General features: G+C 38.7%; 1 protein-coding gene across 7 annotated transcripts in view; it reads left to right on the forward strand.

Moving 5' to 3' along the window:
• Positions 1-16,163, forward strand: part of RASAL2 (RAS protein activator like 2) — a 364,251-nt gene that overhangs the window by 290,040 nt on the left and 58,048 nt on the right. For all 7 annotated transcript variants that reach the window (XM_030303462.1, XM_030303463.1, XM_032591839.1 and 4 more), the window contains one exon: positions 5,198-5,307. In XM_030303462.1, coding sequence (XP_030159322.1) covers positions 5,198-5,307 — 110 coding nt within the window. The remainder of the gene's footprint in view (positions 1-5,197; positions 5,308-16,163) is intronic.

A 16,163-nucleotide genomic window follows, 5' to 3' on the forward strand; every position in this document is an offset into this window, starting at 1 on the left:
TTCCCAGCTCTTTACATGGCTCTATTTTTCTGTAGCCCTTGTCTTTTACTAATTTCTTATGTCCTTTGTTTATTGTCTGTCTCCTTCCATTAATGTATGAAGCTTAATGAAGGCAAAGATTTTTGTTTGTTTTGTTCACTGATCGAGCTCAGGTGCCTCAAGCATGTGGCCAATAAACGGTGCTCAGTAAGTATGTGAATGAATGAAACTTTTTGCATGTTAGCAGAATACTGGGTTTAAATCCTGACTCCTCATCTATAAACTGTGTTACCTAAAGCAAGCTGCTGAATACCTATTTTGTGGAGTCATTGCGCCGACTAAACAGTATTGAAACTACTAGAAAGCACTTAGCAGTGCTTCATATCCAGGAAGCCTTCAGTAAGTTCGTTCGGTCAACGAATGTTAATTGAGCACTTAGGATGTACCAGGTATCCCTGTAGGTACTGGCATCTGCCACTGAACAAAACGGCCCAAATCCCTGCCATTTGTGGAACTTCTTTCTAGTTTCCTTCCCTTCCTTTGATGTGGTAGTTTCTAAGAGGAAAAGCCATGATTCCACCTCGCCTACCCAGTAGTCTCTCTCCCTAGACTCAGATGAAGTTAATACTTATAGGTACCCATTTTCCATTATTTTAAAAGTGCTTTTCCATTCAGTTATCTTATTCTCTGGAATGGCCCTAGGAAGAGGGTTTTTTTATTCCTCGTTTGACAGGTAGGAAATCTGAAGCTTGGAAGTTGCAACTTACTCAAAGTCACTCAATAGGAGAAATTGGAGCTAGAATTTGAAGCCACACTTTGATTCAGAGTTGCCCGCTCTTTCTGCAGTGGTACTTGTATCGAAAACTCCACGGTGGCTTTTACTCATTTCACTGCCCATTTTATTTCAGTTCTGTTGATATTTATTGAACCCCTACCAAATGCCTGGTATCGGACCTGCCCTGGGAAGGCAAAGATTGTGTAGTCCCCGCCCTGAGGAGTTCAGCGTTTAGAGGGAGGGCTGTTGACACATAAGTGGACCTGCCGTGTGCTAAATGTAAGGCTCGCTGTATGTAATTGGATTCCTCCGAAGCACAGAGAATGGCCACCTCATCTAGAGCCAGGTGGCACATGTCAAAAAAGACACGCTGGAAGATCTCCTGCCTTAGCTGAGTCTGAAAGGATGACTTAGCCAGGGAAGAGGGAGGGATATGAGCCGTAGCAGAGATGCATGGTGAGTGTAGAGACTTACGGGCTTCTAGGGTTGCTGGAGGGTAAAGTACGAAGCAGGGAATGACCAGGAATCAGCCTAGGGTATTTAGTAGCTACCAGGGGATACCATAAGGCAAAACTCTTACCCGGCCCCCTCTTGGTACCTTTAGGTCAGGTGTCCATCCTTGGTCCGGTTAGCTATAGTCAGGCCGAAGAACCGCTTGGTGCAAAGGATAGTGATCTGTGCCTAAGGAATCGCTCAGAAGGGGCAGTGGGCAAGTGTGCATGCCATACACTCTGAGGTTTCCTAGGAGGGGTAGTGTCATTGGAAGGCTGGCTCACTGCATAGTTGGTCCAAGACAGAGGCATAGTAGAAGCTGGGACTAGTGTGGAGATGGCGAGTTTTTAGTGGCATTCATTCAACTATGTGATCTCCCTGAACATGTGGGAGACCACATGGCTGAATAGACTGACACCAGACCAACCTTTATAGCCTCAGCTAAACAATATTTTCAGTGAAAACCATGTTTCAGTTATATCAAGGAGATAAAAACAGAATGAAATATTACTGACCACTCTGGGCTGTCTTAAAATTTCCCTTACCTGTATTCCCAGAACAACCATAATTTCACATATATATTGAGTGCTTACTACAGTTTAGACACTGTGGCAGATGTTAAGATAGGTATAGCATTACCCCTTCCCTCGAAAGTTTAAGGGCCAATGGGAGCGATAATTATGCATTAATAGGCGGACAAACCACCTTTCCAACCTTATTTCTCGCTACTCCTAATCATATACTGGCCAGACTGAGTCTACCTCAGGGGCGCCCGTTTTGTTCTTTGCCAGCTCTTTACATGGCTCCATTTTTCTGTAGCCCTTTCTCCTGTGGTGCTGCCTTGCTCCTCAGCAACCCCCAAACCCAGATCCTGTCTACTCATCAGGACCTAGCATATTGCACTTCTTCTATATAACTTCTCCTTATTTCTCTGGATGATACAACCTCTTCTTTCTCTGAAATCCTGAAATTGTTTCCTATGTACCTCTCTAACATAATACCATATTATCAATTCTAAGATGTGTATTTTCTCACATTTTAACATCTCTGTAAGTTATTCTTCTAAGACACTCTGTTTGTCATCAACATTCTTGAAAGACCACATGATAATATTCTGTGGAAAAACATGAACAACTACTCTAAGTCAAAAAGTAGTTCAGAAGAATGAAGACGCTAGTTTATTTTGCATTTATTCTTTTTATGTGTACACTATGCACTATATGATAAAAACCTGCCTAAGTAAGTCTTTGAAAAATCTTTCTTGATACAAAATAAAAGTTCTAAGAGATTAGGCATCATGTTATAGTTTAATTGGCAGCTTTTTTCTTAGTGTACATAAAATAATAGTGTGACAACAATCATTGGTGTCCTAGATTCAAAGAAATATGATAGTTAATTTTTATTTTGTTGATTAAATATGCCAGACATTGAGAACACTTAACCTCCCTAATTGTGTCATATATATTTATATATATATATAGTTTCCAAATCCCATATTAAACTATAAGCTCTTTGGGGACAGAGTTTGTGTTTATTTTGTCTTTGATTCCCTTACAATACATGGTATGGTACTTTATGACAAATAGACATAAAACAAATATTTACTACATAAATGGATTAAAACAAGAAGTATTGTATAGTAAGTGCCACAAAGAGATAAAGTGCCGTGTGAGCAAACATCTGCTAGTATATAGTCTCACTTAACTGCCTAACTGTATTTTTGTTAGAAATATATTTACATATGGCATTTGGGCAGGTACTTGAGCCAAATCTCAACTTAGGCCAGTGGCTTTTGAATCAACCATACACAATCCTAATAGAATCCTATAAACTCTAGGTCCTTTTTGCAGACCACATTTCTGAGCAAATGTGGTGACTCATCTTGATTAAATCATGATAAGTAGTAAATAAAGCCTTTGCCTTGGAGAACAAATGACAGTGACTTTCCCTAACTACAATGCTAAGATTGTACAGAAGACCAGACAAATGCCCGTCCCTAAGAAATATAGTGCTTCCGGGGGGCCCCAGGTGACTCAGTACAGCATGCACTTAAAAATAAAATCTTAAAAAAATATATATAGTACTTAAAATTTTTTTTTTTGTTTTCTTTTTTCTTTCTTCCAGTCAACCTCTATGCTCCTATAATAAAAAATTGCCTAGGGAATTTTTACCCTTATTCTTTGGGCTACAAGAATAACAAGAAATAACGTCTAAGTGTTTTTTTCAGGCAGCTAAATAGTTTTACTTCTGATTCAAATAAGTTTGTTTCCATTTTTCTCTAATGGAAGGAGCAATGCCTGTGTGTTTGCAAAATACTTGGAGTGGGTAACCGCTGTGGTAGTCCACATTACTGTTCACCAAATATTTCCAGTTTTCTTTCTGGATACGTGATACAATTATAGATCCTTTCCCCACAAAAATTAGGCATGGTCATGTGACTTTTTTGTCCAATGAAATGAGACCAGAAGTGACATGAAGCTTTAAGAACTAGTACATAATTTGTCACATTTCCTTTATCCTCCTGAAGCAGGTATAGATGCACAGAGAAGGAGCCTGCCTTAGCCTAAGTCCCTGAGTGAGGGCAGCACAGAGCCAAGCCCCCATCTCTGTTAGTTGACCTGCTCATAGATAGACATGTTACACGTCTCATACTACTTAGATTGTGAGTGTATTAGATAAACGTAATCCCGAGTATCTTGATTAATACAGTCTTCAGCCAAAACAGTAGGCTTTGGTGATAACTAAAAGAGTATAAAAGATTTGGCGTGCTGATCTTGACCCCGTATTTCTTTTTCTTCCTGATGGAAATGCTTACTGTACATAACCCCTACAGGACAGTATTCATCTCAAGGTGATTAGAGTCATTTTCCCAGCATTAACATACTTTTCTTTGAATTACAACTTTTTCTCAAGACATAAGATGTCCTTTCATCTGCCAACAATAGAATTATTACTTGAAAGTAGTGGCTATCATCATGCGTGCATTTGTTCTATTATTCAACACACTTTTATTGGCTGCTGATTGTTTAGTAGGTGCTAAGACTAGGAAAATATTCAAGGAGCTCTAGATAGTTTGGTGAAAGTGGCAGGAGGGAGGCAGTGGTCAAAAACTATAAAATGCTTTGTTCTCCTGAAGTCTAGATGTTTCAATGGTTTCATAAATGACATTTCATTTATGAAATATTTCACATTTCATTTTAAGATAGTTTACCTGCATTTGAAACTTAAGTTTACAAATAACATATTCAAGGTGACATAGACCAAATTTTAACAACTTTTGAGACCACCAACGTATTACCTTGTACTAATTACATAACTCTTTTTTTTTTTTTTTTTTTTTTTTTTTTGGTTTGAGTGTTTTATTTTTGGTTTTGGAGGTTTTTTGGCAGCTCTTAGTATAAAGCTTCTTCTCTTCTCACTATCAGCATATTCTATAAAATTCCTTTAATGTCCTAAGTACCTTCTCACCTCAGGGCTCTTGCATATGCTATTCTCTTTTCCTGTTTTCTCCTAATTTAGTTCAGGAAATTAATTACCAGGTGCCTTTTCTATTGAATTGCCTCACAGAAAGGAGTATGTATATTTTTCTGTTACCTTGTTTTGTTTTTAAAAATCTGTTATCAAAATTAGATGTTTCTCTACCATAGCTGGTATAGAAACCAAGAGACAAGAAGTTAAGTGTTATCAAAAAGTTTAAGTATCCCAATTATCCTAGAAGAAAAAAAAAATTGTCCCATTACCAGGTAGTTTCAAGCAACTATTATTTATAAATTAAAAAATTAAAAGCTGGATTATTTTTTGGTCTCCATTATAAAATGGGCATTTTATAGGGCATTAAATTTTTTTGGTCTCCATTATAACATTCTTTTCAAAAGCGGTACAAACCAGTAAGAAGACAGCAAGGCACTATTATGGTTTTCTCTCCCATCACTTTCTGCCTTTTCGTTCTAGGGGTTCTTCAGCAAGCGCCTGAAAGGCTCCATCAAGAGGACCAAAAGCCAATCAAAGCTTGACAGAAACACGAGTTTTCGGCTTCCATCCCTTCGTAACACAGATGACAGGTAGGAAGTTAACTTGCTTGAAGCAGGAAAAGCAGTGTGGTTTTTTTGTTTTTAAACGGAAAAAGCAGTTCTACAGTGGGTTTTGATAAGGCACTTTTGGCCTTCTCTAACTTTACATCAATGACAATTGGAAAGATCTAATACTACAATTGACTCATTTTGTCTGCGGGGTTTTTTTGTTTGTTGTTTTTTGTTTCTTTGTTTTTTGTCTTGCTCATATTGAGGCAATTTACAAAGTGTTGACTCAAATGCCCAGCCAGTTTAAGAATCTTATAATATTGGAAATTAAGAACGAATTGAAATGCTGTTTCTGTAGAATCAAACTCTAGTGGTTGGAGATGTATCCTTCTTTTGTAAAATGACGGACGATAGGGATGATGATGGTGACAGTAGCAAACATGTTCTGAGCACTGAACCAGCCACTTTATATACATTATCTTGTTCCATCTTTATAGTAACCCTGTAAGATATTCTTATCACCACTTTGTAGATGAAGAATCTGAGGCACAGAGAGATTAAGTAATCTTGCCCAAGGTCATAGAGCTCAGTAAAAAGCAAAAATGGTATTTGAACTTGAGCAATTTGGCTCAAGTCCGTGCTGTTCCCTGCTGCATTGTTCTTTGTGTACAGCATATGGAACCAGTTGTCTTGGTTTGCAGTCACACCTAGAAGACCTGAATGAAAAGGAATATTTTGATTCTTAGGACTGTCAGCTTGAGTAACCCTCAAATGCGTAGCTCACTAGGGACAACAACCTTCTAAAATGATTGAATCTGAGGGGCGCCTGGGTGGCTCGGTTGGTTAAGCGTCCGACTTCGGCTCGGGTCATGATCTCACGGTCCGTGAGTTCGAGCCCCGCGTCGGGCTCTGTGCTGACAGCTCGGAGCCTGGAGCCCGTTTCAGATTCTGTGTCTCCCTCTCTCTCTGCCCCTCCCCTGTTCATGCTCTGTCTCTCTCTGTCTCAAAAATAAATAAACGTTAAAAAAAATTAAAAATAAGTAAATAAATGAATAAAATCATTGAATGTGCACCAGGACACATTGTTCAAAATTTAGGAAATGGTGCTTGCTGTATCCTGACACATCACCACCATCACTAACATTTATCGAATGCCTACTACGTGCCAAGCATTTTTAATGTGGTTTCTCATGTAATATAACCTTAGATACTTTTATTATCCTCATTTTACAGATGAGGAACTAAGGCAAAAGAGATTGAGAAACTTGCCCAAGGTCACACAGCTAGTAAGGAGTGGAGTGTGTCTGCCTTTTGTATTTGATACTCTTAATGTATACTGGTTTTTTTTTCCTTTCGCTAAGTCCATTATTTTCAGTTACCCACATTACAAATAAAGATTACAGTCTCTGTAATGACAGATTATAGATTTACCAGGCAGAAAATTACTCTTCTTTTTATAGATGAAGTAAGTTGTCCCCCATCCTGACTTGATGACAGACTACTGCTATATCAGCTCTTCTTATCCCCGAACCCCTTTAGAGTTACTCTGTGAAATTTGCAACTCTGTCCAATTTACTGTGTAATTGCATTGTTAATCATCTCCTTCACACCTCTTTGTTTTAAGGTAACCAAAAAAAAGCTGATTTTTGCTTTTCCTATTTTTTTCTTCCTATTATTTTACAACTTCCATCATTCTAAGAATTAAAAACGTTTTCTAAATAAGTCTCAAGAAAATGGAGTGACTTTTTTTTTTCAGAATATTGGCTTTTAAGAACAGTGATGTCGTGCGGTCTCTAAAATACCCCCCATCCAGTAGCCACTGCCTTAAACTCTGCAGCATTATGCATATACATGGGAGATGAGAGATTTTTTTATAGGCGCACTTTATTTTGTAAACTTGCACTAAATTTCACTTTAATTTCACAGTGTGCCCTCCCATTCCATTTTGCTTTAGGTAACCTAAAAGAATGCTTGGGTTGAGTTACTAAGAGATTGTATTCTCCTCAAGTCTCTGATCCTGCTGTTATACAGCTAGTGTACTTCAGCCTTTCCAGTGACCTAAATCCATCATGTGGGCCTGCCTCGCTGTCCTGCTTCAGTCAGTGGTAGTATCTTTGTGTCTCAAATACAGCATAATAAAAAGGTGCTCATTAATCTCAAATATTTGTATTTTTCGAATCCACTTGAATTATAAAAGTTTCCCAAACAGAAATTTTTCAAAAACTTTATTTTTCTCATATAGTGATATACTCACTAGAGTTTGGATGTATTACAGTTTAAGAAAAAAAACAAAAACAGGCTCTTTTGTCTTCAGATCATCTGGAGATGCAGGTAAATACAACTGAGGTACCAGATATTATCTTTTCACTTCTTCTATGAGTTCTTCGAATTGGTGCCCTTATAGGTGTGACCAAAGATTCTTTCAAAGACCCTGGTTTTCTTGGGTTGTGTTCATCAATTGCCAAAGTCCGGCCATTTCATCCAAAGTGGTATATAGTGTCTAAATCTCAGTAGCAGAGCATTTCTGTTCTTATATCAAATCCATAGAAACTCTAGGCAAACCTAGTAACCAGCCCTTTTTTTCAGTTTTTAAATTGTGCAGTAAAATACATGTCTTTGTTTTAAAAAAGTGTTAGTACATAAATACAGATCAAAAAGCTGAAGTCGCCCTTCACCTTCCCCAGCGCCCCCTATAAATAACCTCATTAACAGTTTGTATATTTTCAAACCACTTTAAAAATCCATACACATGGAGCACCTGGGTAGCTCAGTCAGTTGGGCATTCAGCTCCTGATTTTGGCTCAGGTCATGGTCTCGAGGTTCATGGGTTCCGGCCCCATGTGGGGCTGACAGTGCAGAGTCCGCTGGGGATTTTCTCTCTCCTCCTCTCTCACTCTGCCCCACTCCCACTCATGTGTGCTTGCTCTCTTTCTCTCTCTCTCTCTCTGTCTCTCTCTCTCTCTCTCAAATAAACTTTAAAAATTTTTAAAAAAATACATATGTATGTTTTACTTATTTTCATATGCGATGGGATCATATTACACATTTTTTTGTGACTAACTTTTCAGTATATTTTGGACAACTTTTATGTCAGTACGTGTAAATCTACATTATTTTAACAGCCGTCTTCTTCGTATGCTAGTTTTTTGTAACATATTTCACTTCTGTGTGGATATTTTAACTGTTTCCCTCCGTGGGGCACAAAATAGAGATGTAATGGACATCTTTGAACATATACGTTTTTTATCCTTATGTGATTAAGTCAGATTTCTGAAGTAGAACTACCAGGTAGAGTAGATGCATGTGATCAAATTGTCCTTCAAAAAAGCTATAGCAATTATCATTTCCACCGACAGATTAGGATTACTTGTATCTTTTAAACAGCATTGTACATTGAGTCGATATGATGGAATAAATAGCAATCATAAACACCTACGTGGTATTTACAATGTGCTAAGACCCTGTTCTAAGCATTTTACATAAGCTAACTCATTTGATCATCACAGCCATCCCATGAGGTAGTTACTGTAATGACTTCATTTTGAAGATGAGAAAACTGAGGCACAGAGAAATTACGAAATTGCACAAGGTTAGAAAATGGCAGAACTATGTTTCGTATCCAAGAAGTCTGTCTCTAGAGTCCACAGTCTTAAACTTTATGCTATACTGCTTCTCAAAAAAAAGTGAGTGAAGGGGGATGTAGTTTTTTGTTTTAATTTGTGTCTGCCTAATGTCTAATAAGTTGAATGAATATCTTTTCACTTATTCTATGACTTGTTTACTTATTGCTTTGCTCATTTTTCTGCTGCACTATTTTGTCCTTTTTTTTTTTTTTTTTTTTTTTTTTTGCTAGGGATCATAAGCCACTATTACGTTGCTAAAATTTTTCCTCTGGTCTGTTTCTTATCTTTTAAAAATCATGTCCCTAAATTATATAGAAGTTTTAGATCTTCATTTGGTCTGACATGCCCATCTTTTTCTTTGTGGCTTACCTGGCCAAATTTGACCAGAACACTGAAAAAGCCAGGGATCTGTTTCTCATTACATTTCTCATTACGATGCTGTGCAAATCACTTGATCTCTCCACCCCCTTTCAAAAGGAAGAGAGATTCTATCTACAGGTATCAGAGAATAATGTAGTAGTGATCAAGATATGTGGAATTCTTCAAGGTTTTTGATTACCACAAAACGTATCTGTACTCATAGCATTTTAAGAAGATAAAATTATTCTCATGAGGTCTAAGTTACTACTTTAAGATGGCAGAGACACCATTTTAAATGAGTTTTCCTACATATGACAAGTAAGCTTTTCTGTGTAAAATACCATGGAGTATTTTAACATGCAGACTTGATTGATCTAAAAGATCCTCATGGCCCCAGGTTCATCTCGCCAATGATCTACTGGTTACAAACACTGCTGTAAGGCTGTGGTCGAATTTGGTATCAGTGTTGCTTTTTGGATCAATTTCTAATAATCCTTAAACTAAGAATTTCCTTTGTGAAGTTGTGGGGCACAGGTATAAAAAGTGAAGCTTTGACAATATTTCTAAAAACTAAATTTCTTCTTTTTTTTAATGTTTATTCTCGGGGGAGAGAGAGAGAAAGAGAGAGAGAAAACACAAGTGGGGGAGGGGCACAGAGAGAGGGAGACAGAGAATCTGAAGCAGGCTCCAGGCTCTAAGCTGTCAGCATAGAAGTCTAACACAGGGCTTGAACTCTGGAACCAGGAGATCATGTCCTGAGCCGAAATCAGACACTTAGCCAACTGAGCCATCCAGGTGCCCCTAAAAACCAAATCTCTTGGTATGTAGTAACATCCATGATATGTGACCGTTAGGTACACATTAGAAAGCTGTGTGCTACAAAGGAATGTAGAGATCTAAAGACATGGCCCCCAACCTCAGGAAAGTCCAATAAAAGAAGTAAATATCCAGGAGGAAATGGTACAGGTGAGGTGAGACTACTTCTGCTGGATATTCAGGAACGACTTTACAGGGCAGTGGCCTATGAGTGGAACACGTATAATTTGAACTTAGACACAGGGAGAGAGCTTTTCTCAGAAGGGAAATAATGAGCAAAAGCAGACAGTAGGAAATTATGGAGCTTGAAGAGAAATATTGAATAGTTGATGGTGTGTAAATTGGAAAGGAAGGAAATAAGATTGGACAGGTAAAATTCCAGTTTTGAAGTTGGTAGGTAAAAAGCTGCTGGCTTTTTTGTCTTAAAAATTATTCACTATAAGAAACAGAAACAGGAACTCCATCTTTGATGGGACAAGGAGAAAACAGTGACAGGTGACTTAAAATTCGGGGAAGACCAGGTGTAGTTGCCGACAGAATGAAATCCTAAAATTGTATCACTTAGGATTCAGATCAGCTCGTAGTTAACAGATACTCAAAATAGTAATGGCTTAAATGGGTGAAATTACTTCTTCCTCACCTAAAAGAATCTGAAGGTGGGCCGTCCAGGGCTAAGGGACCAAGGCTGTTCGTGAGCTTTTTCCTCTGCCATCCCCAGGGTCTTCAAGGCTCTCTTTATGGGTACATTGTAGCTACTGAAGCTTCAGCCATAGCATCCATGTTTTAGGCATCATAAAAGGGCACCTGTCTTCCAGCTAAGTTAATACCCTTTAAAGCAGTTTTCCTGAAATCCCATCCAGTGACTTCTGTTTGTGTCTCATTGCCATCTCTTTCTGCAAGAGAGGCTGAGAAATGTTATACCTGATACATCGTTGTCCCCAAAAATGCAAGAGTCTGTTATTCAGGAAGGAGGGAGAAATAGACATCAGGAAAACCGTCTCTAACAAAAGAAGGAGACTGATTTACTCACCCGCCTCCAGAAGTCTGGAATGATTCAGCTCTCACCCAGCTCTAGAAGGCCAACAGTCAGGCTTACATTTATCACATAGCAAATGTGAGAAACTGAACCAATCCAGGTTAAAAAAAAAAAAAAAAAAAAGCCACAGATAACAACATTTGTGTTCCCCTATTACAATCCTCTCTGATAATTCCACTCATAAGTATATCCAGGAAAAATGAAAACATATGTCACCACAAAAACTTGTACATGGAGTGTTCGTGGCAACATTATTTATAATAGCCATAAAGTGGTAATGACCCAAATGTCCATCAACTGATGAATGAATATACAAAACATGATGTATCCGTACAATGTGTTACCGTTTACCCTTGAACTCAACACAGGAGTTAGGTGTGCTGACCACCTCCCCCCAACCTTGCACAGTTGAAAATCCATATATAATTTTTGACTCCCCCAAAACTTAACTGCTAATAGCCTGCTGTTGGTCAGATTCCTTATTGGTAACATAAACAGTCAATTAACGTATTTTGTATGTTGCATATATCATATACTCTATTCTTACAATAAAGTAAACTAGAAAAAAGAAAATGTTAAAATCCTAAGGAAGAGACAGTATGTTTACAGTCCTGTACTATAAATGTATTTACTGTATTTACTGAAAAAAAAATCCACTTATAAGTGGACCTGCATAATTCAAACCTGGGTTGTTCAAGGGCCAAATGGATTATTCAATCATAAAAAGGAATGACGTACTGGTACATGCTACAACATGGATAAATCTTGAAAACCTTATGCTGAGTAAAAAAGACCATCACAAAAGACCATGTATTATAGGATTCCATTTATGAAATGCCCAGAATAAGCAAATCTATGGAGACAGTAGATTGGTGGTTGCCAGAGGCTGGGGATATAAGGTGGGGGAAGGGATGAATGAGGAATGACCACTGATGGACGTGAGGCTTCTTTTTGGAGTGATGAAAGTGTTTTAAGTGTAGATTATGGTGATAATTGCATAAATCTGAATATACTGAAAACTATATACGTTAAATGATAGATTTTATGGTATGTGAATCATATCTCAATAAAGATGTTAAATTATCAAAAAAAAGAAAAAAGAAAAAATAGCAGCTGACCAGGAAATACTCTACGGTGAACCTCATTAGTCTATCAGCTCCATCCCAGTGTGCAAAGCTGCCATTATGCTGTTCAGTGCTTTGCTATTAAATATAAACAGATCACCGAGAATCTCCAGATATTGGAGGAAAGTCTCCAACATGAAAGAGAGCAAAACAAATAGGAGGGAGAAAAAAATAACCCAGAAGAAACAGAACAGAGCCTGTTCTGCACAGAGCCAAAAACACCTTTAAAATATAATGTTTTCAAAAGATAAGAGTGTACATCTATGAAACATTAACAAGATGTTATAAGAAAAGGAACATCAAAGGAACAAGAAGGAGAGCTTGGAAATTAAAAATATAGAATCTCAAGTCAAGTCACTCTCCCAGAAAGTGGGACAGAAATTGAGAAAATCAACCCAGAAGATGCTAGTAAAAGAGAACATAGAAAATTTTGGGGGGAGGAAATTGTTAAAGAAACAACACAAGAAAATTTCTCAGAACCAGAAAACATAAATGTCCAGGTGGGGTACCTGGGTGGCTCAGTCGGTTGAGCGTCCTGCTCTGGGTTTCAGTTCAGGTCGTGATCTCCCAGTTTTGTGGGTTTGAGCCCAGTGTCTGGCCCTGAGGCAGCGGCATGGAGCCCGCCTGGGATTCTGTCTCTCTCTCCCTCTCTCCATGCCCCTCCCCTGCTCACACTGTCTCTGTCACTCTCAAACACATTTAAAAAAAATGTTTTTGCACAAGCATTAATGTGCAGGTTACAAAGACCACCAAATTTGCAGCACAGTGAATAAAAAAAGATAAGAGACCCCCCCCAACACACACACACACACACACACACACACACACACACACACACACACATCAATTCACATCATCAAGAAATATATCACCAAGACTTAAAAAATCTTAAAAGCTTCTGGAAAGAAAAAATAGGTTACATGAAGAGGAGGAGTGGGTGGATTGCATTGTATTTCTCAATAGAAATGTTGAAAACCAGAAGTCAGTGGAGAAAGGTCTTCAAAATTCTGAGTGGAAATTATTCTCAACCTAACATTCCATATACAGGGAAGTCCTTGAATGTTGTACTGAGGGGTTTGGATTTTATTGTATAAGCACTGGGGAGCCTTTAAACATTTTTGAGCAAGGAAGTGACCTAATTGTGCTATGTATAGATTAATCCAGGAATGGAATTTCAAATGACTTGGTTTGCAGAGACTAAGTTTGGGAAACCAGTGAGCAAAAAGCTATTGTAAGAAGTAATGGAGGCTGTAAGGAGGATAGTGACACTGGGAACGAAGAGGCAAAGACACGACGGGAAGACCATTTTAGCGGCAAAATCAATAGGATGTCACAAAGTCATCATAGTTCCAAAGCCATCTAATCAGATAAAAGCCAGTAAAGTGATTTCCTAGAATCAATATTGGCAACATTTTCAAATTAAAGCCATGTCAAGTGGGAGGGTGTTGGGACAGGAGAAGACTGATATTTATACCTTTCACATGCATTTTAGAAAGTTTAAAAAAGTGGGAAATGGTGAAGAACAGTGGTCATGCTGCCTTGTCAGGCATTGCAGGGCTCTGACTGCCCACCGGGCTGCCAGCCTCGCTCTGAAAGGGCTGCTTACATTGAGCAGTCTTGAGGTAAAGATACACACATGGAGAAGAATTTTCCTAACCCCTCCAAACATCCCTCAAATGAAAACTTTCGCAGTAATGTCCTCAATTCTGAGGCTCACTGACAAAGCGAGGTTTTAAAGCAGACTGCTTGTTCATTTTCAGGAGACAGCTAAAAGCTGAGCGTGGTGTTCATTTGTAGGGGGGACTTTGGAACGATATGCTGAGCTTCTTGAGTCTCTCCTTTTTAGAACCATTTTTTTTTAACTTCTTACTTTGAATTTATATACTCACCAGAAATTGTAAAAATAGTATATGGAGTTTTACAAACCCTTCCCCCAGCTTTCCCCAATAGCAATATCTTATAACTGTACCATAATATCAAAACCAGATCGTTGATCTTGGTACAATACTATTAAGTGGGACTACAGACTTCATTTAGTGTTCACCAATTTTTATACGCACTCATTTGTGTGTGTTTACAATTCTTTGCAATTTAATCCTACGTATAGATTTGTGTAATCACCACCACAATCAAGATACAGAATTGTTTCATTACCAGAAAAGAACTCCCTCTGGTACCTTTTTACAGTCATACCCGCCTCCCCACACCCATCCCTGCCCTCTAGCAACCACTAATTTGTTTTCCAGCTCTATAGTTTTGCTATTTCAAGAATGTTATATAAATGGAATCATATAGCATATAACCAATTAAGATTGCCTTTTTTTAGTGCATAGAATGCCCTTGAAGTCCGTCCAAGTTGTTGCATCCAGCAGTAGTTTGTTCCTTGTTATTGCTGAGTAGTATTCCATCGTATGGATGTACCAAAGTTCATGGGCGCATTCACCCACTGAAGAACATTTAGGTACGCATGAAGAAAAGCCACGTATGCATAAGTTTTCACTGGTGTAAATGCACAAGACTGCAATTGCTGGGTGGGATGGTAAGCCCACGTTTAAGTATATGCGAAACTGCCAAACTATTTTCCAGGGTGTCTGTAACCGTTTTACACTTCCAGCAGCAATGTTTACAGGGTTGTTTACGTCCCAAGAGATTTTCACCTGCGTTTCCTTCTAGAAGTGTTAATGATTTTTAGCTTTTATATTTAGGTTGCTAATCCATTTATTTAATCTTTGGTTGCTTTAAATAGAAGGTCTTGACTCAGAACTTGTGTTCAGTCCCAGATACTAATCAGAACTTCATACTTCTCCCAGCCAAGCCGGTTACAGGGAGTCTGCCTTCCTTTGGAGAAGGAAATATTATAAATTACTTACTTCTCTCCTCATCTGCTCTTCTCTTCCAGCTTATTTACCATGGTTTTAGGTGCCCTCCAGGCTCTGGGCAACAGGAGACAGGAAGGCAAAGGGAGCTAAGAAAGTTCTAGTACTATCTTAACCTTCCATAATGCTGTCTGAGCCTGGCCAGTGTTCAAAGCTTACCGCTCCGTCATGGGGTGCTTGGGGGAATTCTTCACAGGTGTCTTGTCTTTGAGTCGCTCTTGCCTATGGTTTCCTTGAGGTTAGCAGGTACTTGTCTATCTTAGGTGTTGCCTAAAACTCCTTTCAGAACTTTGAGGAGGGAATTCTTGTTCTTCTGGTCTCTTCACCCTTCCAGTCCTCTGGTCTGCAGGAAACATCCATACATCCTTTGCCCTGACAGACCTCTAGGAGCGCAGGCTAATCCAAAAGCATCAGCCCTCTTGGGTTCTGCCACCAACAGCTAGTCATTTCTCATCATCTAGATGTCCCAGATGGAACCAAACGCCACCCTGTATGCATCGACTACCCTTGTGGGAGGCAGGGTGATGAGCCTCACAGCTTTCTCCAAAAATTCTCTCTTGCAAAATCCTTTCCCTTCTCCTTACTCTGACCACTTTTTATAGTCTTGTTCTGAGAGGATCAAGGTCATAGAACTGGTTCCAAAACATTTCCTGTGTAAAGTTCTACAGTTTGTCTGGTATTTGACTTCAGCGTACACATCTGTTTTATGTCTGTGTCTCAATTGAAACCTCAATTCTAATATCTCATCACATGTTTATGATACTTTTATTCATCTGTGGTCTTTGGCCTAACACACAAAGTGCAACATGGCCCCGTCCATACCTGACTCTCAGCATTGTCTCCTACCACTCCAATGAAAAGTCTGTCATTTACTTACCATACTGTTATGTATTTCTGTGCTTTTGATCTTGCCGCCCTCTCTATCCCAAATACCATTTCCTGTTCCTACACCCTGTCCTTTGTCATAACTCAGAACATGTTCTAATTCATACTCATGCCAACAGCACCCAAATCAGGAATCCTACGCCTTTGGACTTCTTTGCTCTGTTCTCCCCATATATCA

This window comes from Lynx canadensis, chromosome F1 (genome assembly GCF_007474595.2).
Source record: "Lynx canadensis isolate LIC74 chromosome F1, mLynCan4.pri.v2, whole genome shotgun sequence".
Classification (NCBI taxonomy): domain Eukaryota; kingdom Metazoa; phylum Chordata; class Mammalia; order Carnivora; family Felidae; genus Lynx; species Lynx canadensis.